Here is a 24,911-nt window from a genome sequence, read left to right as displayed (position 1 = left end):
CACTCATTTTTTTAAAAAAAGCCTAAATTCTCTACAGTATTTACATTTTGAACCAATGTACCTAATAACAATAAAAGATGAGTGGTTTGGCCCAAATCTGATTTGTTGACTCTGTTTAATCGGGGAAGAAATTCATGTCTCATTGTTAAAATGGAATGTATAAAATACCTGTTATTTCAGTTTATTTGAAATGTTTACAGTATGTAACTCACGCAGCCACAAATATGAAGCTGGGACCTTTTGTATACACTATGTCTGTACATTTTAATTTGACTGAATGTTTTACTGAACTCATAAGAAAGGCTACGTTTTACTCATGGGGAATTTTTAGTAAAAGTCATGGACAGGTCATGGGCAGTAAACAAAAATTCACGGCCTGTGATCTGTCAGTGACTTTTACTATATACCCCTAATTAAAACTTGGGAAGGGTGCCACGGGTGCTCTGGGGGGGGAAGGGGAAGGGGAAAGGGAAAGGGCAGTCCGGGGGTGCCACAGGAACTGGGAGAGGTGGCCCAGGACGCCTGCTGGTGCTGGGGGCAGGGAGAGAGTTGGCGGGACCGGCCAGGCAGCTGTTAGGTAGCAGAGGGGCAGGGGGCTTTGTACGCTGCTCCCGCCACAAGCGCTGGCTGCGCAGCTCCCATTGGCCGGAAACCACAGCCAATGGGAGCTGTGGGGGCGGGGCCTGCGGGCACCGCCAGCACGGAGCCCCCTGACCCCTCTGCTGCCTAGGAGTTGCAGGGCCATGCCAGTGGGAGCCGGGGAGCCCCCCATCCTGAGGTAAGCACACCCTGCCCGGCTTGGTCAGACCCTGAGCCAGCACTGGCCACTGCAGAAGTCAGGGAAAGTCACGGAATCCGTGACCTCTGACAGACTCACAGCCTTACGCATAAGTATTATTTTATTCTCCCATACTTCCAGTTCATTTCTCATATATATTGATGCCTGAATTTCTGAATGCAGGATTCAGCTCCTTGAAAATACCAACAGTTACATACAGCCAACTAGCAGTTGGATGTGAAGGCTACTGTTGAACATCATCATCTCATGGAGAAAGATTAGTGCAACCAGTCATACCAAGCAAAGATATAGGTATACCAACACCATAGAAAGTAGATGATTGTTAATGAAGAACTTGCAGAAGAACAAGGCAAAGTTTTTTTCAGGTGAAACACTTACCCTCCTATGGAGTCTGGCAAATACATCAACTGGTTTTCATCAATTTTAAGTGTTGTTACTTTCTTTAGTGAACCTGTTGTAAAATGAAAATCTAATCAAAAAAAGGAGTATTCAAATAAGAAAAAAGTGTAATTTCTTCAAATAAAGGAAGCTGCAGTTAAGAATAAATGTTACTGGCAATTCATGTTGTCTTCTATATTACCTGAAATCTTGGGAAACATATATGCTATGTATCTCTTGGGGAAATAAGCAGATTAGTTTATAGAGTTTCATTTCCAGCTCATCATGTGTCAGCCACACAAAGGATAAACCACTCATCTCTAGTTAAAGTTAATACTTTGCCATCCATTTACAAAAAGTTTTTCAAAATTTGTGATAAAACTGCAATTCCCGCATGTTACTCAACCATGCATTATGATTTTATCCAATGTTTTGCACATTTATGAACAGAACAGTTTAAGATTATGGATTTGCTTTTGGGTCCATAGGCTATTCCAATTTGTATTCCATAAAGTTTTGTCTAACAGCTACCTTATTTTTTTTTTAAAGCGCATAAATTAGATGATAATACAAACCTATGGACTCTGGAAGTTGCTGAAGTGAATTACTGGATAACAGCAGGTCTTGTAGGCTTTCACAGCCTGAAACACCTTCTTCAACTATTTCAATGTTGTTTTTAGAAACATCCAAGTAGGTCAGCTGTTTCAAGCTGCCAATTAACTACACGAGAGGGGAAAAAATGGGTTAACTCTGCAACTTCAATCAATTAAGAAAGCCATTATTTCTGACAGTCTACTGATTCTAAAGCCGCGTTTTTCAAACAGGGGGTCCTGACCCAAAAGGAGATCGCAAGACTATTGTAGTGGGGGGTCACGAGAGTGGTGACTGCTGGCCAGGCGCTAAGCTCTGAAGGCACCGCTGCCACCACTAGCAGTGCAGAAGTAAAGGTGGCATGGTATGGAGAGGGGTTGTCACAGACTGAACTATTTTCAAAGGGGGTCCTAGCAAAAAAAGTTTGAGACCCCTCTGCTCTAAAGTATCATGCTGCAAGAGAAGATAAAACAAATATTATTAGCATCATGGTGTAATTTGATATTAAATAGCCAAACTATATCATGGTACTAAATTTATTTTTAAAATATCAGAATATATAAATATTTAAATATCATAATGTGATGTATAGTTGTATGCAAGCCTGCACAGTTTAAATGTAAACAATCCAGTTATTGGGGTTTCTTTTTAAGATTAATTAATTTTACAATTCAGTCTCTGGATCAGTAAGTACTCTTCCAATTTGAAGACTTAGGTTCAGGAACACTCCTTAATTTAGCACAAGCAGAGACTGTACTAATGTAACATGGAAGTATCATAATTTATCATAGGTGAAGCAGCATTATTGCTCTTCAAGCACTCAACTTTCTCCCTGATGCATACAGTTTTTGTAGAGTTGAACCCTACCTTCCCCTAAAAAGCAACTCCAATGGCAATCATTAACTGGACTAGGTTGAGGGATTAAACAAGCAAAAACCTAAGCTCTTCATATTTTTACTTTAACTTCCTTATTTTTCTGCATGGCTCAAGCATACACAAATGTTTATGAACACTAAGCTAACAACACTATGTGTCACTTATGGTTTTACCAAACTTCGGCTGTATAGTATAGAGAAAGGCTTAAAAAAAAAAACAAAAAAAACACTTATCCAAGGAATAATTCATTGAAATGGGAAGAGACTAAAGATGGCTTTAGCTCAGTTCCTAGAAAAGTTCTGTAGACAAAAGTAGACTAACTACAAGCCTCAAATGTCAGAAGACCACTATGACTTTGTAAGTCTGAAAGCAAAATACATATTGACCATACTTTGAAGTACAATTTATAAAAAAATAAAATCAGCAGTGAAGTTCCAAAATAATCAAATTGCTGTAATTGTAAGAACAGCCATACTATGTCAGACCAAAATTCCATCTAGCCCAGTATCCTGTCTTCCGACAGTGGCCAATGCCAGGTGCTCCAGAGGGAATGAACAGAACAGGTAATCATCAAGTGATCCAGCCTGTCTCCCATTCCCAGCTTTTGGCACACAGAGACTACGGATACCATCCCTGCCCATCCGGGCTAATAGCCATTGACTGACCTATCCTTCATGAATTTATCTACTGTATATACTCGTTCATGAGCCGAATATTTTTGGTAAAAAGGTGACGCATCAAAGAGCGGGGGGTCAGCTTATAAACAGGTCTACACCACAATTTGATGATTTTAAAACTCTATGGAATCATTGAATTGAATATCTAATACATTGTCGTTTTGTTTACCTGGAGCGTCTGCAGGCACAGCGCCCCTCAGCGGCTTGTGGCCGGGGTTTGCCGTTCCCACCCATTGGCTGGGAACGGCAAACCATGGCCACAGGGAGCTGAGGGGATCCGTGCCTGCAGGCACTTCAGGTAAACAAAACGTTCTGACCTGCCAGCGGCTACCCTGAAGGGCTGGGAGCCAAAGTTTTCCAAACCCTGAAATATAGGGTCGGCTTATGAAAGGGTCACACAGCTTTTGCTATTTTTACTTATCCATCTTGGGGGGTTGGCTTATAAATGAACGGGCTAATGAATGAGTACATAGGTAGTTCTTTTTTGAACCCTGTTATAGTCTTGGCCTTCACAACATCTTCTAGCAAAGAGTTCACACAACTCACAGTCAACCTTTTGTTTGTTTTAAACCTGCTGCCTATCAATTTTATTTGATGACCCCTAGTATATACTATTTATTTTAAGGCTCATTAGAACAGGAATAAAATGTCAGTATGGACCGTACATAACTGTAACTGAGATCCAGAATATAGAGCCTGTCCCTAAACCTATTACAATCAATGGGAGCATTTGCACTGGCTTCAATTGGCTTAATCTCCTGGCTATGTGGTACTGTTAAATATTCTTAATTTAAGAAGTTAATTGACAAGACAGGTACTACTACACAATTAAAATACAATGCGTTTAAAACATCAAAAAGACATACCCCAGGGATAAGAGTTAGTCTATTACCATCCATCCAAAATTCCTTTAACCCACTCAGTTGTTCAAGTACTTCCGGCTGTTAAAAGAATTTTAAAAAATCAGATACAAAAGAACAGTTTAAATGCAGCAGTGAAACAGTCAATTCAGCCATTTGAATAGTCTTATTAAATGAGATTTTTTAATCCTAGTTTTAATTTATACTTGCTTTGTGTGGAGCCACAGAACACAATACAGATAACTAACTTTACAAAATGTAAGTCTCTGACAAGTGTAAGAATTTGACCAAAATTTTTAAAACAATCTTTACAAAAAACTTAGTTTGTTTTCCTTTTGGAACACACATTAAATAAAGCTTACATGTACCTATTGCCTTTCATACTGAGAGATTTAAAAAACGTTCTATTAATTTTACACCTCAGCATGGCTATTTATTCAACAGCCAGTTAAAGTCTATTAGATCCTAGACCAGGCAAACTTCAAACCTGTAGCTTAAAACCTGTAATAGTGTAGCAGCAAATCAAAAAGTGTATATGGGATAAATGATATGGGATATATCAGTGAAGAGAATATTTTAACAATAAGTTCCTATTATAACTTTCCTCCTTAATTTGTCCTAGGCCTCAAAGGAGGACATATAGAAAACAAAGGAATCTACAATTTGTTTTCCCATTTAAATACAAATGTTTTCTCAAGCCCCAGAAAAGAGGCAATACCACTTGACAAAACACACATATTATGTATGCTTCACTGAAAATATTTATACTTTGGTCCTGAAAAAACAGAGAGAGTATATGATGGAGGTATTGGCTGTAGCCCAATAGTTAAGACTGAGTTGAGTTTTGCACTTAAAACGTGGATTCAATCACTTAATATGTATGAAGAATACAGCAACCTCTTCCTAAAATTACGGTTCTTACTACAAGTACAGAATTAATTTTCTGAGAATTCCCAAGCAAGTCCTAATTAGTTCATGAGTGAAGATTTAAAGTGGATTCCTTAAGAAATTAAACATTCATTGCCAAAAGATCTTCATAGAACAATGCAAATTCTTTAAACTTTCTAAGTAGGAGGGAAAACAGAGGCATAGAGGGATGAAGTGACTCATCCAAAGTCACAAAGCAGCCCAGTGCCAGAGCTAGGAACAGAAACCAAGTAATCTGATCCTCAGTACATTTTCTTAGTACAGTAGTGGGGTAGGGAAGTGCATGGTACAACAGCACTCCTCAAACTGTGTCCCACACAGCACTTACTAGGGTTACAGAGAGTCGGCTGATCACAAGTGTTGGCTCTTCATCATGTTTCCAATTGCTAAATTCCATTATAAGTCAGCTAAAAATACATTGAATACTTTCCTAATATTACTTTTCTGTATCAGCAGTTGCTGTAGTTGCTACAGAGACATTATGCTATTGTAAATGGGAGAGGAAGTGCTTGTCTGCAGCATCATAAATGGGAGAGGAGGCAGTCTTCCCTATGACAAGGTCTGTGAACCCCAAGCCAATACTCTTGTGGGCACTACCCAAAACAGCAAGTAAATAATAATTTATCTTGAGCCCAAATAGTTTACATTCACTATCACTAGAAGGTTCCTCTTTACAGTTTATGTTTGCCTGCCATACTAAAGCAAATGAAGACTTGTACCATTTAATTATTTGATTACCAAATAAAAGAATCCCTATGCCTGCATATTAAAATGCATATTAAAATACACCTTTACCAAATGTCACAGTCCTATCACATCATTAGGGTTTTTTAAAAAGGAAAAGGGAAAATAAATAGTCAGAATTTTAAAAATAGATTCCATAAAGCAGTAAGAAGTGTATGCAACATTTGTTCAGTAACATAGCTCATAAGCTGATTTTTACATTTTGATGTTGATTAAAAATAGATTTAAGGATAAAGATTTAGAAAAAGATTCTAAGCTCTGCTACTTAGCTAAAACTCACCACTTCTGTGAATTCATTACTTCCTAAGTCCAATCTCTCCAGCTGAGTCAGTCTGTTCATGGTTCTGCACATGGAAGGAATTAATAAGGAATTAGATTTTAAAAAATACCAGTTACATTCAATCTTCCTGTATTCATACTAATACATGTTTTTAATCAGCATTAAATAGTGATGCAGTTTTGTAAAAAGACTGATACTTAGTCAGGGTCAGATTTTCATACGTTGTTCAGTTGAATAACTACACATTAATGATCCTGCTGACTAAATCACGCAAAAGAAGTCAGAGCTTTAAGTCATCTAGTGTCAGCTAGTTTAGTTTTTGTAAATTAAATTAAGATCAATATGGTCATCTCAATCATTCCAAGTCATTCTGTAAAGCTACTCTCCATTTACACTTCCTTCCATCTCCCCCAACTCATTGTAATCACTTCAGAGTTCTCTCTTGTTACATCAGCGCTGGCACAACTATGGTTGGCCCAGGTCATCTGGACACTGGCTCAGGGCTAAAAATTTCTGTGTAGATGTTTGGGCTCGGGCTGGAGCCCAAGATTTGAGACCCTCACCCCTGAGCTGGAATGTCTACACAACAATTTTACAGCCCTACAGCCCGAGCACTGCAAGCTCGAGTCAGTTGACCCAGGTCAGATGTGAGTGTTTTATTGCTGTGTAGATGTACCACCTATGGCAGTGATTCTCAAACTTTTGTACTGGTGACCCCTTTCACATAGCAAGCCTCTGAGTGTGACCCCCCCACCCCTTATAAATTAAAAATATATTTTATATATTTAACACCATTATAAATGCTGGAGGCAAAGCGGGGTTGGGGTGGAGGCTGACAGCTCACGACCCCCCCACATAATAAACTCATGAGCCCCTGAGAGGTCCCGACCTCCAGTCTGAGAACTCCGATCTATGGCCAGAATGCTGGTTTTCTATCTACCTTCCCTCACCAATATGAGCACTGCATAATGGATTAGCTATGGCCAAAAAGAACATGGTTAACAACTGAAAGTTTTTGACTTAAAAAGCAAGCAAGATTTAGGTGAGTCACATTAAGCACTAAAGTGACTTAAAATCTTAAATAGAGTTAAGATAGCATTAGGGAGTACAATAATGTTTCATATTATACAAAAATCAAAATCTCAATTTAGTTAAAAATAAAGAATTTAACAGACACAGTTTTAATTAAGCTTTAGACCCCAATATTGCAAATACTTATGGCCATGGATAACTTTATTGATGCTAGCAATATCATTTACTTCAGTGGGAATAACACACAGCTTTAGTTACATGCATATGTTTGCAGGAATTGGCCCTACATAGTGCAAAAGTAACTCTTCCTAAAAATCATTTGCATTTTTTTGTTTGTTTTAGGAATTGGTCACTGCATTGTTTACAATCAGAACTACATTTAAAAAGCCAATGAAAACGTTTCCAAACTGAGAAGCTTCTCAGTTTCTGCAAATATAAAAAATTATTTGTCTTTACTTTTAGCTATCAAATAAACTGTCTATACAATGTTCAGTACTCTTGCTTTCCTTTCAAATAGAAGATCTATTTTTAATATGAATTACAATAGTTCCTATCTTCAATCTCTAAATATTGGATCAGCTTAAAGCTAAATAATGTATTTGGCACAAACTAAGGTTAATTTAGTTCCTTGGCATTATTTACCCACTTTGATTAACAGCTTTAACAAGTGCTTTTTGCTTCACTGTTAAATATTTTACTCAAACCTAATTCAGTAGGCGTGCTAGCTCTGTGTTACTATAAGTTTGTCCAATGACATCTATGATTAAAAATAAAAATCAACAAGTATCAATAAGTGTGAAGAAACTAAAGGAAAAAATACAGAAATATAAACATGAAAACAAGCAAGAAAATTGTTTAGGCTCTGTAGTAAAATATTAATTCAGGCTGGTATACCTAATTAGTGCCAATAAAGCATTTTCCCCTTTGCATCTACGTTCCAATTTCTTTTATCCTGTGTTATTATTTAGTTCTATATTGATTTTTTTCATCCAAACTCATTCTTCACAGTTATAAAGCACCTTTATTTATAAACATACCTGGACTTTTAAAAGTATTTTAATTTAGATGTTTGTTACAGTCCCTGCCTTCACTTCATAATTGAAGGTGGGCCAGGCATTAATCTGCTAATCACATCACCTGCAAAGTAGACGCAGGGTGCAGAGAGTCTCAGCAGCTATGCTGGGTTTCTTCCTTAGCAATATCATATATAGATAGTGCTTCTCTCTAGGGCCCCAAATCAGCAAGGTACTTTTGCATGATGTTATCTTTAAACACACAAATAAAACCAATAGCTTTGAGTACCTTGCTGAACTAATCCTGGAAGACATGGAAGAGTTATGGCAGCAGCTGTGTTGCTAGGAAGATTATGGTGGCGCTAGTCAAGACTGCACAGTTAAAGCTGAATTTATTTTTGTGCATACTGAATGAAATCCTGGCCCCACTGAAGTCACTAGCAAAATGCCCATTGACATCAGGGGAGCCAGGATTTCACCCATGAAGCATTACAACATTCCTGTCAAAATTTTTATCCATAAGAGAACTACGCTTAAATTACTGATATCTTCTCTTAAACTTAACTCTATCTGCATGTAGGTTTTCGTCTGGGAATTACCAATATATTTGCATTTCAACTGTAACTATATGCCAAATATCCCTCACTTTGAGGGATGTCAGTTTACATATACCACGAATAAAAAATCATGAAGCTAAAGGTAAAGAAAATTCTTTACGTCAAATGAACAAATATCACAGCATTTTAAGTTCTCTTTCTGAATAATGTTTTCAATATCACCTTTTTTGGGTCACTGTCACATGCTGACAGGTGAACCCTTCACCATACAGGGCAAGGGTGGTCCACCCATGGCTTGCGAGCCACATGTGGCTCATTTACAGTTAAAGTGCAGCTCACAAAACCCCTCCCTCCCCAATTCTCTGCCTACTAGACTGCAGGGGAGGGGGTGAATAGCCTCAGGCCTTCTGCCCTGCAGCAGGATGGTGGGACTAGAGGCTACTGCCAGAGACAACTGGTGCCCAATGAGAGTGTATGTGTGTGGGGCACCATTCAATCGTCATCCCCAACAGCTTTAGTCACGCAACCCCAGGCACACCTCCCCTTTTACCCTCAGCAGCCTCTCCCTGCAGCTTCCAGGTGTTAGCTCTGTGGGGAGAGGCAGCATCTCTCCCTGCTGCTCCCAGTTGTTTGCTGCTGCCTCTCCCCACAGCCTCAGCTTTAACAGCTGCTGTGCAGGGAGGGGGCCTGGCTGCATCATGTGACAAAGTGGAGTCAGCAAACCCTGGCAAAAATCAGGGGAGGGGACACACGACACATGAACCTCGGGCCTCCCTGGGCAGTCACGCCCTGCGCAGCTGGCAAGCGCGCTCTGGCTCTTGAATTTCTGAAGACTGTCATATGTGGCTTGGAGGGTCAGAAAGTATGGCCACCCCGATGTAGAGTATCTAAACATACTGTGCAAAACAAGTCACAATCAATTCTGTCCAAGAAAGGATTTCAACTGTATGCCATTACTTGCATATATCTCAAATGAAAACAGTCTTAGTTAAGTAGGATCACCATGTGGATTAGGTGGAAAATTAAATTACTCAGGACAGTGCCAGACCACAGAAGTAACAACAATGTCAGCTTCCTGGGTTAATTTGTCCCATGCTAGAATAAGGAGAGCAACCCACAATCACTGCCTGAAATTAAGAGGTGAAGGAAGGGACTAGAAGTGATACACAGTCTAAAAAATAAAGCATACAGTTGAATTTTACTATTAAGACAACCCAAGATTAAAATTTTAACAAGCATTTTACAGCTGTGGAAACATAATTGGGGGATACTCACACTAGCTATGTTAAATGATTCAGTGAAGTGTTTTGAAATATATCTTCCATAACAAATTCCACAGAACATAGGTATGTACTGTGTTGTATTTTATCAATAATAAATTTATTCATTATCAACGTTGCTCAAAAACAAATGAATCACATTCACTCACTCTGAACAATAAGCGCCCATTAATCCCACATACATTGAATTTAATATTAGAAATTGAATAATATCCACAAAAGATTTCAACAGTAAAGTCAAGAAGACTTAGTGCCACTAAAATAAATTTATGCATGCACATACAGAGTGCGGCAATGGTACACTAAAATTTGTCAAGATTTCTGGAGAGGGAAATTGATGGATTACAATTTGAAATACTTTCAACTGGAATCATGACATTCACAGAGCTGGATTAAGGCATAATTCTTGGGATGCAGTCCCAGTGACTGGGGGAAAAAGGGGGAAATTAACAAAGTACCTAGTCAGTAAAAACTCAAGTATCTGAGCCAGAAGATCAAGGAGTCCACTGGGTTAAAGAAGAGAGAGCAAGAGCTAATTTGGAAAGCCAGGACAAGGAAGAGACTGAGCATGAGGAGGAGGAAGAGTTTCTGCAAGAGGGCTGATTCATCTGGGTTTGATCATGAAGTTTTGGTGAATCCTGGGCCAATTAAGGCTCAATCCACTTTTGAAAAGTCATTAAGAGTTTACTGGTTTCAGTGTAGCAGCCGTGTTAGTCTGTATCCACAAAAAGAACAGGAGTACTTGTGGCACCTTAGAGACTAACAAATTTATTTGAGCATAAGCTTTTGTGGGCTACAGCCTACTTCATTGGATGTTAGTCTCTAAGGTGCCACAAGTACTCGTGTTCTTTTTAAGAGTTTACTGAAACTGAAAACCAAGCAGGCATGTACCTTAAATATTCCATCTGTACTTACTTTGGCAACATTTTTAACTGGTTTTCTCTCAGTTCCAGTATCTGGAGTTTAGTTAACCTGTAATATAAACATGATAGAATGATTGACCATTAAAAGGTAAAATATTTCTATTTTCTGACAAAACCCAAACTTTGTGATAGAAATAGAAATTGTATTGGAAGTTACTTTTTGTACAACTACTAAAAATCATTTAAAGACCAGAAATATTTTTCACTTAAGACTGCAAAGATAGTCTGTACAAAAAGTCACACAATTGTAATCTCACCTTTTCATTCGTTTTTTTTTTGTTTTAAACTGGATCTCTCTTCTGATTATTTGGTCTTCCTTGAGCACAATTTTTCTTCTCTACCCACAGATTTTTTTATACATTTCAAACAATTCTTAATTTATATAAATTCTCCAGATGTCAAAACAAAAGGTTGTTTGAGGGGAAAGGGCAGGATTAAGGAAAACAAATTAAAACACAATTTCTGATATAGGGAATATGTTAGACCAGAGGTAGGCAACCTATGGCACACGTGCCAAAGGCGGCAAGCAAGCTGATTTTCAGTGGCACTCACACTGCCCAGGTCCTGGCCACCGGTTTGGGGCTCTCTGCATTTTAATTTAATTTTAAACAAAGCTTCCCAGGGCTTTGGAGCTGTGCTCTGGCTCCGCTCCAGCTCCAGGCGAAAACCTGCAGCTCCACTGCTCTGGAGCTGCTCCACGCTCCAGCTCCAGGATCTGCTCCAAAGCCCTGCCTTAAACATTTTAAAAACCTTATTTACTTTACAGACAACAATAGTTTAGTTACATATTATATATTTATAGAAAGAGACCCTCTAAAGACATTAAAATGTATTACTGGCACGCAAAACCTTAAATTAGAGTGAATAAATGTAGACTCGGCACACCACTTCTGAAAGGTTGCTGACCCAGTGTTAGACCATATTGTATATTCTATGCATATACATAAAGCTATGTTAAAACAATACATCTGGTCTCTAGCCCCACAAGTACCCATCACAGAAATGTAGGGCTGGAAGGGACTTCAAGAAATCATTAAGTCCAGCCCCCTGTGCTGAGGCATGATCAAGTACACCTAAACCATCCCTGACAGGTGTTTGTCCAACCCATTCTTTAAAACTTTCAGGTGGGGATTCCACAACCTCCCTTGGAAGTCTATTGCAATGTTTTACTATCCTTACAGTTAGATATAAGGAAAAAGTTTCTAACTTAAACCTCTCTTGCTGCAGATTACACCCATTACGTCTTGTCCTACTTTCAGTGGACATGAAGAACAACTGATTACAGTTCTCTTTATAACAGACCTTAGCATACTTAAATATCTGTCCCCTCTCAGTCTTCTTTCCTCCAGACTAATCAAGCCCAGTGTTTTTAACCTTTCCCCATAGGTCAGGTTTTCTGAATCATTTATTGCTCTCCTCTGGACTCTTCAATTTGTCCACATCTTCCCTAAAGCGTGCCACCCAGAATTGGACAGAGTATTCCAGTTGAGCACTCACCAGTGCTGAGTAGAGCATACTGTTAATATACCGTTATTATACCAGAATATTAGTCTTTTTCATAACTGCATCACAACCTTGACTCATTCAATTTGTGACCCCTATGGCCCCCAGATCCTTTCAAGCAGTACTACCACTTAGTCAGTTACTCCCCATTTTGTAGTTGTGCATTTCAGTTGTACTAAGTGAAGTACTTCACATTGTCTTTATTGAATTTCATCTTGTTGAATTCAGACCAATTTTCTAATTTGGTAAGATCATTTTGAATTCTAATCTTGTGTCCAAAGTGCTTTCAAAATTGCTCCCTCTTCCCAAAGCTTGGTGTAATTCCCAGATTTTATAAGCATACTCTACATTCCATTATCCAAATCAGTCATGAAAACATTGAATCGTATCGGAACCAGGACTGACCCCTGAATCGTATCGGAACCTGGACTGACCCCTGCAGCACTCCACTAGATATGCCCTCCCAGTTTGACAGTGAACCATTACCAATTACTCTGAGTATGGTCTTTCAACCAATTGGGCACCCACCTTTATAGTAATTTCATTTAGACCACATTTCCCAAGTTTGTTTATGAGAATGTCACATGGGACTGTCACTAAAATCAAGATACATCAGGTCTACTGTGTCAGCCATCTGATCAAGTGGCCATTGGATTCACCTTGGACTTCCCTTCCCAAGTTTCCTTTCTAGTCATTAATCCATTTTTAAGTTTTCTATTTGGAAATTGCCTGACCTTTCTTACAGTAAAGCCTTGATGCAAGATAAATAACCTCTCAGTCTCTGAACTCAGCTGCTTGGCCAAGATAAATTCAACGGGGTCTTGACATCCAAGCAATGTAGCTCTGGAATTCTGTGGATTAAGGCCTAGTCTTCACTTACCGGCTGGTCCGGAGGCACGCCATCGATGTTCTGGGATCGATCCCGGAAGTGCTCACAATCGATGCCGGTACTCCAGCTTGCCGAGAGGAGTACGCGGCGTCGACGGGGGGAGACTTACGGCCGCGTCTGGACCGCGGTAAGTCCGGAGTAAGGTACTTCGAATTCAGCTACGTTATTAACGTAGCTGAATTTGCGTACCTTAGTCCGAAGTCCGGACTAAGTGTAGACCAGCCCTAAGACAGAAGTGACAAGGCTAGATGAAATGTAGAAACTGCCTTAGATATAAATTCAGACAGGATCATGAGGACAAGAGTTCTTCATATTACCTGCTGGCAGTCCTTCTACATTACAGAATAGGACATTAAAATTCCTTGACTCTAGCAGAATTAATAGCAAAAAAAATTAAAGGCCATGATATGCAGCAAATAGACTTAAGGGGCTCAACAGAAGATGCTATGAGAATATGGAGAATAAACTTAAGTTTCACTGAATATTAGCAACCAAATTTAAGGGAGAACTGGAATGCCTATTAACAGTATCATTTTTTCCCCTCCAAAGCTTTCTCATGCTTTTGGTCAAATCTGGGTGATGTGCATAGAAAAGTGAACCATCACACCTCACACCCTATAATACTGTAATAGCTACATTGTATCTTTATAGAACTGGTATTCAATTCCAATTCTGACCAGCTTACTGGAATGGCAGGATGTCCAGAACTACAGATTGAGAAGGAACTATTTTTGTTCTCCTGTACCAGAAGGGGACTCAGGTGTTCTTTATTCTCATATAGGACAACAAAGTACATTGTTTTCAGATGAGTATTCTAGCAGACATTACCTTATCTGGCAGCACCTCCTCCCTTTTTATTAAAGGTTTTACTCCCTCATACCTAGATCACTTGCTCTGGTGAATTAGGATTTCTAGGAAAATTGTGTTTGCATGAGCAGATCCTTTGTGACAAGCAGAATGATGGGTCTTTCACCAGGCATATCTATTAAGATTTTGGTACCATGGCATCTTTAGCCAATCTGTGGCTACGAAGTTAAACCTCCTGGAGAGCTTCTGCAAGATTCTGTTCATCATGGACATTAGAACATTTGTTCTGCTTGCCCAAGGCTTCTTGAACCTGCTGAATGATCTCTTTGCCTTCCTGCTAGTCTTGAAGGCCCTTCGGTCCACTTCACGCTAACCTCAGTATCTGTAAATCTCCTAGAATATCACTGGAAACTATCTCCCATTCTTCTGACCTCATCTGCATCTAGTGCTACCAGACCACTTCTTCCTGCTGTATGAATCACTGACAGAACAGAGACATTGTTGTTTCTGTTGCCTTCCTTAGACTTATTCCATTTTCTCCTATGTTCAAGTTATCTCCTCAGCTGGTTCCACCTACTGAGACAAACACTTTGGAACTCTCGGAGATACAAAACCTCTTATATGTACGGGAAGGATGAGGTGATCAAAAGACAGTTTTACTTCATCTGCTGGCCTTTAGGAACTATATCCAAATATCTTGAATGGTATATGGGAATCGAACAGAGATAGTTATTTAAAACGGAAACACTTAGACAACCTTAACTATAGATGTCCCTATATAGTCCACCTGTATTAAGTATGTAAGGTTGTCTATGCAAATCATAGCACACAATATATATTTTACATGTTATTTCACCCCAAAAAGGCAACAGAAAAAATCTTGCACTGTTGGGAAATGGTATCTCCCCCTGCAGCAGAAAATATGGTATGTATTATGAGACAATAATCCAAAATGCATAAAATCAAAAAGGGAAGCAACATGACACCTGTCTCAGAAGTGAGTTGTGCAATGTTCCTGCAACATCTGGGGTTCTGAACTTTAAACAAAAAACACACACTATATTCAATCTTACCAAAATTCGTTTTTTTTTATCCATTTTAATATTTTAGATAAACCTGAAGCTTCGTTACAAAAATGTTTATAGGTCAACTAACAAAGCTAAAGTAATTTTATTTCATTTTAAACAATGGGCCAAATTCATATCTGGAGTAACTGTTTACTTCAATTGAATATTCCAGGAATTATTTTGCCCACTGTTACTCTAAGCAGCCTGCATGTATTACAGCTCAACTTTTAAACACAAAAATCTAAATATTTAATATCCTGTATGAGAACCATAGTCAGCAGAAAATTAGTTCAACAACTTGGCTAAATCAGATTTCCTGTCTGTTTAGGTTTAAGATCCTGCATCAATACAACTCAACATCACAAATATATAGTTCCACTTTCCAAGAAGATATGCCTACAAAGTCACATTACAATCACTCTTTCACTCCCAAACAGAATATTTCAGACATTCTGTTTTTTCAGCATGGTCACAAGTTCTTTAATACACCAAAACATTTTAAATAAAATACTATTAAAAGCAGGAGGCTAAAATAATCAGCTTTCTGCTCTGTAGCAGCCTCTGAGTCTTGCAAAATTATTTCTGTAAAACTGGAGAGATAACATTAAAAGATTAGTGCCTCAAAATCCTAACCCTGCATTGTCAGTTTATGTAAAGTACAAAATTTATGGAAAATTAAGATCTTTTTAAAAGACAAGGTGGGTGAGGTAATATCTTTTACTGAACCAACTTTTTGAAATATGCACTGTACAACACTTGAAAGATAAGATTAAAAATGAGTTCACAGCACTGCCATATTAACTTCTTTACAAAAGACATGGAAGGTTGTCTACAGCTAGCTAGTGCTGAGTTATAAAATGATTCTAAGCATCAAAGATCACATGTGCCAGAGGCGGAGGCTGAACTCCTTGGTAACAGGTCTATCAACAAGAAACTTAAACGTGAGCAGCAGCAGCGGCTGTTGCTTTACCAGCTCCATTTCTATACACTTCAGAGTGCTTATCAGAGGCTAGAAACAGCAGTAGAAAAACTAATGGTTTTCCCAGATGTCTTCTTTTCATGAAAAAAGTGAAAATAGAAGACATAATGGAGTAAAGTAGAAATAAATGTGCCCTTTTCATTCTTAAAATAGTCCAATGTGCTCTACAAAACAATGAATAAGAAGCTGGAAATATGATGGCTATGTAGGCATATGCCATAACCATTTGCCAAGATACACAGTTTTGGACACTAGAACCTGTTTTATTGAAAAGGTCTGATCTGGACACCAAGATTATCATTGTACTCTTTCTGAATAGAACTATGGGCTGTAAATTCCAGTGGGACAAACACAACAGTATAGTATCTCACCCAAAGGCTATCACACCTGTAATACTGCACTGCTATATTAGCATTAGATAAGATCTAAATGCAGATATCAGCCTTGCTTAAAGGCACAGCCTACAGATTTGTATATTTAGACATGAATGAACTGATTTTCAAAAGTGCTTAGCACCAGCCAGTGAAATGGAATTCTGTATATACTGCAATGGAAGCTAACTCCAGTATCCTGGCCAATATTCATCCTTACAGTAAAACATATTCTTATGTCTCTGGCTCTATGTTAATGAATACTGAGTATAGAATGACAGCTGCATAATACTGGATCAGTAGAAATTGAGACTAGTTCTGTAAGGTTTCAAATTTGGATTGTAATAAATGAAGTCAGTACTAACTACTACAATGTCACATAGGGCAATTTCACTAAAGAGTAATTTAACCTAATTGTAACAGAGTTGTGGGGGAAGTGCAAGTGTTCTAATTGTTATCCAGCAGAGGTAGAGTCACAGGGAAGCCACATGAAGCAAACAATATTATTTTTGAAAAAAAGAAAAAAAAATATGAGTGAAGACCAAAGCCAAGCACACTGAGAGAAATACTATTTTGACATCTGATTTGTATGACTGAGGAAAATGTGGAGAGTAGTGTGAACATTAACAATTTATTCTCCTATACCAACCTCTAAATTTGTAATTTGTTTACCAGATGCCAAGTATTGCTCAGCCTGAATTTTATTATTGTTGTATTATTATTGGACTGTATTCACAAAGGCAGGGCCTCACTTCTCAAACTGAAACTTGGCAACACAGAGGCAAGAACTCAGAAAGTTTTCTTTATTTTACATGTTAATTTTTTTCATAGGCTTTGGAGGAAGTGAAGCAGTTTCAAAACACTTCTAACACATAAGTATATATTAAGTATGATCCTTAGATACAAATCAGAATTAGTGTATATAATTATCCAAAGTAAAAAAGTGAATTGAAGAGACGACAGTTTTTTCCACCTTACCAATTTCACCATCTGATTTTATCTAAACAAAATAGGTACTGAGTACCTGCTTCCTATAATTTCCACTATTCAGAGGAGAAAGTTAGGACTTCACAAAAGGTTTCAAGCATCCTGGATTTGCCTTAAACAATGATTTAAGTTAGAAGCACACACAAAATGTATTTAAGTGTAGGGTCAATCAAAATTAGACACTTGGGTCAAGAAATGAAAGATCTCTCCTTTATAATCATACAAGACTTCTATTTCAATATCCAATGTCGTTGTAGCTGTGTTAGTCACAGGCTATCAGAGAGACGAGGTGGGTGAAGTAATATCCTGGTCTATTTCAATAGTTGATAAAATCATTGCAAAGTGGCTGATTACCGTTTTCTTTTGGTTGAAAAAATAGAATCTATATAGAATAAAATATGGCTGAGCAGGGAGTCCACTGACTGAGTGGCTATAAACGGCTACCTGTACATACCCTACACGTCAGGAAAAGGTAGGTGTCTGCACTGCTGCCACATGAGATGGAGCAGAAGGCCACTTTGGGAGTGGGCTAAGGGTGCAGATCTGTGTTTATGAACAGGTTGGAATAGCATTCGTAGTCTAAGCATGAGAATCATAGAATTCATAGAATCAAAGAATATCAGGTTTGGAAAGGACCTCAGGAGGTCATCTAGTCCAACCCCCTGTTCAAAGCAGGACCAATCAGGAAAATGTTTAGCAAAGCAGTACCGTGATTCTGGTTTTGGGGGGGTTGAGGAGGTTGGCTTTTTCACCTCCTCAACCATTCAGCACTCCACCTATATAGGGCTTTATGTGGTGGAGTATAGAACACCCTTAATGTCTATCTCTGCCTTTAAATAAATTTATATGATGATTACATTAAAAATGTCCTTGGAGAAGATCTGAACTAATTAAAGAAATACAGATAATTCTCTAGGAGATTTTAATGTGCAATTCAGATCTGAATAACTATCTTATTTAGGTTTCAGAGTAGCAGCCGTGTTAGTCTGTATCCGCAAAAAGAAGAACAGGAGTACTTGTGGCACCTTAGAGACTAACAAATTTATTAGAGCATAAGCTTTCGTGGACTACAGCCCACTGGCATCCGAAGAAGTGGGCTGTAGTCCACGAAAGCTTATGCTCTAATAAATTTGTTAGTCTCTAAGGTGCCACAAGTACTCCTGTTCTTCTTTTTATCTTATTTAGCTTCACTGTCATAATGCCCTATTTCTGTGAAGTGCTGGGCTCCTTCAACACTCTTTAACCTCATCAGGGAAGAGCTGAGCTCTTCCCAAAACAGAGCTTTTTGGCAGTGAAGCTAAAAAGGACAGCCATTCAAATCAGAACTAGACATAGATTAACCCTCCAACAGGTTTCACTATCAATTTAACTTAATTTAATAGGAGTTGAGTGTGTTTAGCACCTAGTACCTCACTAGGTCAGACTGATATGACTTGTCCCAAGCTTATGTTTTTTGTAGACTGCTACCAATGAAATTATTGCAGGCAAATGCTAGTATCAGAATGGCTGGCTTTTTAAGGGGAGCTGAGCCCAACTGCATCCAATCAGACTAATCAACTGCCTCTCACCTGAGGCTGTAAGGCTAGGGATCAAATGATAGCTTGAAGATCAAATGGTTCTCATAAAAGTGAGCAAGTAGCTTAGTTGAGGATAGGAGCTGCAGGCATATAAGAGGTTTTGTATCTCCGAGAGTTCCAAAGTGTTTGTCTCAGTAGGTGGAACCAGCTGAGGAGGCAAGAGGTCCTGGGGCAGAGGAAAGAACACAGTTTATATGTGATTCTCAGACAGAGGGCCTGCAGAGTGTAATCCTGCGGGCAAGCAGTGCTAGGAAGGAGATGGGATCAGAAAGGTTTGCCTTGACTTGACTCCCAGGCAGATGGTCTGCAGAATGTAATCCTGAGGGGACCTAGATAGGTCCCTGCAGAAGACTCTAGGTCAGGGGAAAGGACACAATCGATATTTTGAATTTCTAAGTTTATTTTGAAGAAATCAAATCAAAGCCTTTAAGAAAAGGACAGAAATCCTGTGGCTGGAAGAGTGCTCTTTGGTGCACCGGCTAGTGAGATAGCCAACTGGCTTATATCTAGGCTCTGTTTGACATTGCTCCAAATAAATTAAGCAGACATCACATGACACTTATACTTCATTTCCACATTCAGACTAGCAGCTAACTAAAGCTCAGCTGTGCTTACAAAACTTGAAAAAAAGCACACTAATCTGCTACAAAAATATAATAGCTTAAATGTGTATCAAAGTGTGCCTAAAACAGATGCCAATAAATCTGCAGAATGCACAACCAAAAATCGAAATGTTTTTAAAGCACATTTTGGAGATTTTATTTCAGTTCTAGTTTATTCTCTTTCATTTCTAATATTTTCAAATATGTAACAAGTACAGATGAAAAAAATCACTTGTCTTGCAATTTCTAATTTCTCTCCATAATTCTATTCATACACAAGACTAATTAACTAAGCATCTGAACGAGCACATTACTAAACAGAAAATCTTACTGTATAGAGGGTAGCTACAGCAATGGTGGTAATATCTTTTATTGGATCACTTCTGTTGGTGAGAGAGACAAGCTTTCGAGCCACACAGAGCTCTTCTTCAGGTCAGAATAGAAGGTAAAGGTAAGAATAAAAGATCAGGAACTATTCAATGTTTTCATTAATGACTTGGATAATGGAGTGGAGAGTATACTTATAAAATTTGCAGGTGACACCAAGCTGGGAGAGAATTCAAGAATTTTGGAGGACAGGCTTATATATAATTCAAAAGGACTTTGATAAATTGGAGAATTGTTCTGAAATCCACAAAATGAAATTCAATAAAGACAAGAGCAAAGTACTACATTTATGAAGGAAAAAGCACATGCAGAGATCCAAAATGGGGAATAACTGGCTAGGAAGTAGTACTACAGAAAATAATCTGGGGGTTATAATGGATCACAAATTGAATGTCAGCCAATAGAGTGATGCAGTTGTGAAAACGGCTAATATAATTCTGGAGTGTATTAACAGGAGTGTCATATGTGACACATGGGAGGTAATGTCCTACTCTACTCAGCACTGGTGAGGCCTTAGCTCGGTGGTTCCCAAACTTTAACAACCTGTGAACCCCTTTCACTAAAAATTGTCAAGTCTCACAAACCCCCTCCTAAAAATGAGTATCTCCAGGGATTTTCTCCTTTACCTGGGTATAAATTATAAAAGCAGTGATCTTGAAATATAAAATTTGTTTTTATAACATGCTTATTACACACTTTATTATTAATTATTATCATTACAGTATTTTTATTATATTATGAAAATGCCAACACTCTTACCAGATCTCACTTTTGTAGCTTATAACAGGCTTATTCAAAGTGATACAAGGCTAGGCTCCTACCCTTGTTACCAAGAAGGCTAACACCATTTTGCGCTGTATGAGTAGGAGCACTGACAGCAGATCGAGGGACATGGTCATTCCCCTCTATTCGGCATTGGTGAGGCCTCATCTGCAGTACTGTGTCCAGTTTTGGGCCCCACACTATAAGAAGGATGTGGAAAAATTGGAAAGAGTCTAGCGGAGAGGCTGAGGGAACTGGGATTATTTAGTCTGCAGAAGAGAAGAATGAGGGGGAGATTTGATAGCTGCTTTCAACTACCTGAAAGGGGGTTCCAAAGAGGATGGATCTAAACTGTTCTCAGTGGTAGCAGATGACAGAACAAGGAGTAATGGTCTCAAGTTGCAGTGGGGAAGGTTTAGGTTGGATATTAGGAAATAACTTTTTCATTAGGAGGGTAGTGAAGCACTTGAATGGGTTACCTAGGGAGGTGGTGGAATCTCCTTCCTTAGAGGTTTTTAAGGCCCGGCTTGACAAAGCCCTGTCTGGGATGATTTAGTTGGGGATTGGTCCTGCTTTGAGCAGGGGGTTGGACTAGATGACCTCCTGAGGTCCCTTCCAACCCTGATATTCTATGATTCCATAAACTCCACTAAAAGATGTTACCTCACCCATCTTATCTCAGGAAATTTTACTGTAACCTTAGCAGTTTAAACCCATTTTTAATTTTTTTATATATATACAAATATAAATATAAAATAAAAGCAATTGATGGTATAAGGTCTGTTAATAATTCCTGTTCAGATCTATTAGCCTAGAAATTAGGGTGTTTTAAAGTCAGTACCTGTATATTTTAAAAACCAAGGCTGAGATTTTCATAGCTATTAAGGGATTTGCATCCCAATTCCCATTAATTCTAATTTTTTAAATTATTATAAAACACATTTATATTGCAGTACCACCTACAGGCCTCAACGATATTGGATCTCATTGTGCTGGGTGATATACAAAGATGATAAATTGAAGTTCCTGCCCAAAAAAGCTTACAGTCTAAAAAACAGATGCAACAGGTGGGTGAAAATCAAGCATGCTGGGGTGTGGTGACGGAGACAAGATAACAAATCAATTGCACAGGATGTGTACTATTCTTAGCCAGCCAGTAGGTGGAGTTATGTATAGTCTCTGATATGTCCTGGAGATTCTAAACGGACAAAGGTGACAGAACAGGTTTCTTCTATATAAAGGGGAAAGAAAATATAGTGACAGAAGCCATGTCCAGGAGAGAGGGCTCTAAAAGGCTGCCTCTGGGTTAGCTACTAGCTAACTTTCCTCTATCTTTGTAATGGGAGAGGTGTGATGCTAAAAGCATGCCAATGCAAGAGGCTCACTGGTATCAGGTAGTGAGTTTCAGCTGGCCTGACTAGTTCAGTGTACACCAATTCACTATGGTTATAATCTGCATCTAAAAAGGTGCCATGTGATAGGTCATTGGGAAACTAAGAATTCACTAATCAATAATATTCTTGCATGATGTATGTACACAGTGTGCATTAAGAGTAATGGCTATATGCTAGAATTATGACTAAAATGCGTTTAAACCAGATATATCGGGAGAGTTGATAAATTGGTCTGCCCTAGACAAAGGCATGTATATTTGCTTCTCAGACTAGCCCTGTCACCAGGCAGAGACAATGAAGGTCCATTTACATAGAAGGTAAACAAAGCTATCAAGCTAACAAATATAAAGACAGGGGGGTTGAATCTCAAGTGATAAGCAACTGAGTCAACAGATTGTATACAATATTACTGTATTATAAAAGTGGGTATACTGAGATCTTCTATGAAAGCCTATGACACACTGGTGATTAGTATCATCGTGAAATGTATGTATTATTACAATATAAGGAATTATGAGTACCCATTGATATTAGCTTTTACAGTTTGTGTTCAAACAAAGGAAGATACAGGTCTCTCCCAGACAGGAGGGAACATCACACCTACTTACCTGTCTCCGATGTAAATTAAACATGGTGGAATCAAAACAACGGAAATCACATTTACATACATAGGGATGGGAAGCCCACATGAAGGAAAAAACAGCATGAGGTTATCCTGCCTTTTGAAACACGTTCATTGAACTTTGGAAGATATAAGCAAGGGCAGAAGCCATCTTTGGCATCCATCACTAGACAGCCAAAAGGGCCAGAGCTCTTGCAAGCTGAAGAAGATGGGTCCTTCAACCAAGGAAAGAACTGAATATAGGTGAGAAAACTGCTTGGGCAAAGTTATTTCATCTAGGAAGATAAGGGAACCAAGCATCTTGTACTTCTGTGGAAGATCCCAACTGAGGGGAAGTCAGCCATGGTTGGGAAGAAGGAAGATTGATGAGAGAAACCATCTTGAACAAAGCCTGTACCTTACAAGATTAAGTTTTAGACTATTAAATATATATTTTCACTTTTAATTGCTTGTAACCATCTCCACTTTTATTTCTTTTATTTGGCAAAACTTAATCCTATGTATATTTTGTTAATAAATTTGTTTTATTTTTTACTATAAACCAACTCAGTGCTGTGTTTGAAGGGAAGGGTGTAATTACCCCCATTATTTTAATAAGATGTAATGGGCTTCTGTCTCTTTGAATGAGCAACAAACTTTAATATTTGTCTGAGTGGCCCAGATAAGGGCTGGACACTTCAGGGCACATGGTTTTGGGGGAGTCTGGGGCTGGGGGAGTGTGTTGGGGTCACTTGCTGGTTGTAACCAAGGCTGGTGGAAGTTTGGTTGTGAGGCAATAGACAAGCTTCTGGGGTCAGAGCTGCTGAACCAAGGCTGTCTGGCACACAGACACTCAGGGTATAACCTGCTAGCTGTGAGTACACTCTAGCAGGCTCAGAGCTACAGCAGCAAAGCATTGTAGTGCACCCAGGGTTGCAGGATAAGCAGTGGTACAACCCCTTGCTGGTCTGATTTATACCCAGAACACCATGACAGTATGTCTACACTTCAAGCCAGAGTTGTAAATTCCAGCTTGAGGAGACATACCTGCATTAGCACACAGAAAATAAAGTGTAACCATGATAGTGTAAGGAGCTAGCCACCTCAAAGGCCTACCTAGAGTCTCAGATGGGATCATATTTGGGGTAGCTAGGCCCTCTTGCTGCTGTGGCTACACTCTATTTTTAGCATGCTAGCTCAATCAGAACTAGTAGAGGTATGTCCTCAAGCTGGAATTTACACATCCAGTTTGAAGTATAGACATACCTCATAGCTCAGTTCTAAGAGTGAAGTGAAGAAAACAATTCCCACTCAACCTATTTGCAATCAAAATGTTTAATGTACAGTGTAGCTTATTTTTTAAAATACTGAATTCAGGAAATGTGTACATACATAAGAGATCTAGGCCAACAATCCTAAAAGTGTGCATCTCAGATGACTAGTAAATGCATCGCTAACAGACTACTTTTGTTCTTGCTTTTCACTGAGTGCCTACCGGTCTGCCAAACTACTTCAGCAACTGTAGAAGAGTAGTGTTATGCTTCTGCTTTCACCACTTTTCTGAGCACTTGTTTACTGAATTGTATTGACTAGGATTATAGGATCCTCGTCACTTGCACTCAAAGGGTCAGATCCTCAGCTGGTGTAAATTGGTGTAGCTCCTAAAAGAAAAGTTTGGATGAGACATGGGAAGGGAAAGGGGTTGAAAGAAAGAGCCAGACAGGACAGGGAAGAAGAGAGCAACAAAGCAGAAGTGGACAAACCAAAAGAACAAGAAGGAAAGGACAGACAGTACTGTCCTAAAAATAATTTTCTTCTTAACTATACTATCCTATCATTTTTGCACTGAAGAATTAACCCAGGGTTTAAAGGCTAGGATATAAGTATTTGCCTCATACTCTGATTGAGAGCAAATTTTCTTACAGGGTAGGACACTGCATCTGATATTCTTCACAGTGATATTATGTTGATATGATTATGGCATAATTATAATGCATTCTGTACAAGATGGGTCATGTGAGGCATCATTGGAAAAGTTATGATTTGCT

At 38.7% G+C, this 24,911-nt stretch overlaps 1 protein-coding gene across 6 annotated transcripts in view; it reads right to left on the bottom strand.

Moving 5' to 3' along the window:
• The window catches only part of ERBIN (erbb2 interacting protein), a 244,021-nt gene that overhangs the window by 58,528 nt on the left and 160,582 nt on the right, over positions 1-24,911 (bottom strand). For 5 of the 6 annotated variants that reach the window (XM_034773471.1, XM_034773472.1, XM_034773470.1 and 2 more), the window contains 5 exons: positions 10,930-10,986; positions 6,133-6,196; positions 4,188-4,262; positions 1,753-1,897; positions 1,178-1,250 (listed from right to left, as the gene is read on the bottom strand). In XM_034773471.1, the coding sequence (XP_034629362.1) occupies positions 1,178-1,250; positions 1,753-1,897; positions 4,188-4,262; positions 6,133-6,196; positions 10,930-10,986 (414 nt within the window). The remainder of the gene's footprint in view (positions 1-1,177; positions 1,251-1,752; positions 1,898-4,187; positions 4,263-6,132; positions 6,197-10,929; positions 10,987-24,911) is intronic. The other variant, XM_034773473.1, reaches the window with a different exon arrangement.

The sequence above is a fragment of the Trachemys scripta genome, chromosome 6 (genome assembly GCF_013100865.1).
Source record: "Trachemys scripta elegans isolate TJP31775 chromosome 6, CAS_Tse_1.0, whole genome shotgun sequence".
NCBI classification, from domain to species: Eukaryota; Metazoa; Chordata; order Testudines; family Emydidae; genus Trachemys; species Trachemys scripta.
The sequence above is the reverse complement of the archived record's forward strand: the minus strand, read 5'-3'. Positions and strand labels throughout refer to the sequence as shown.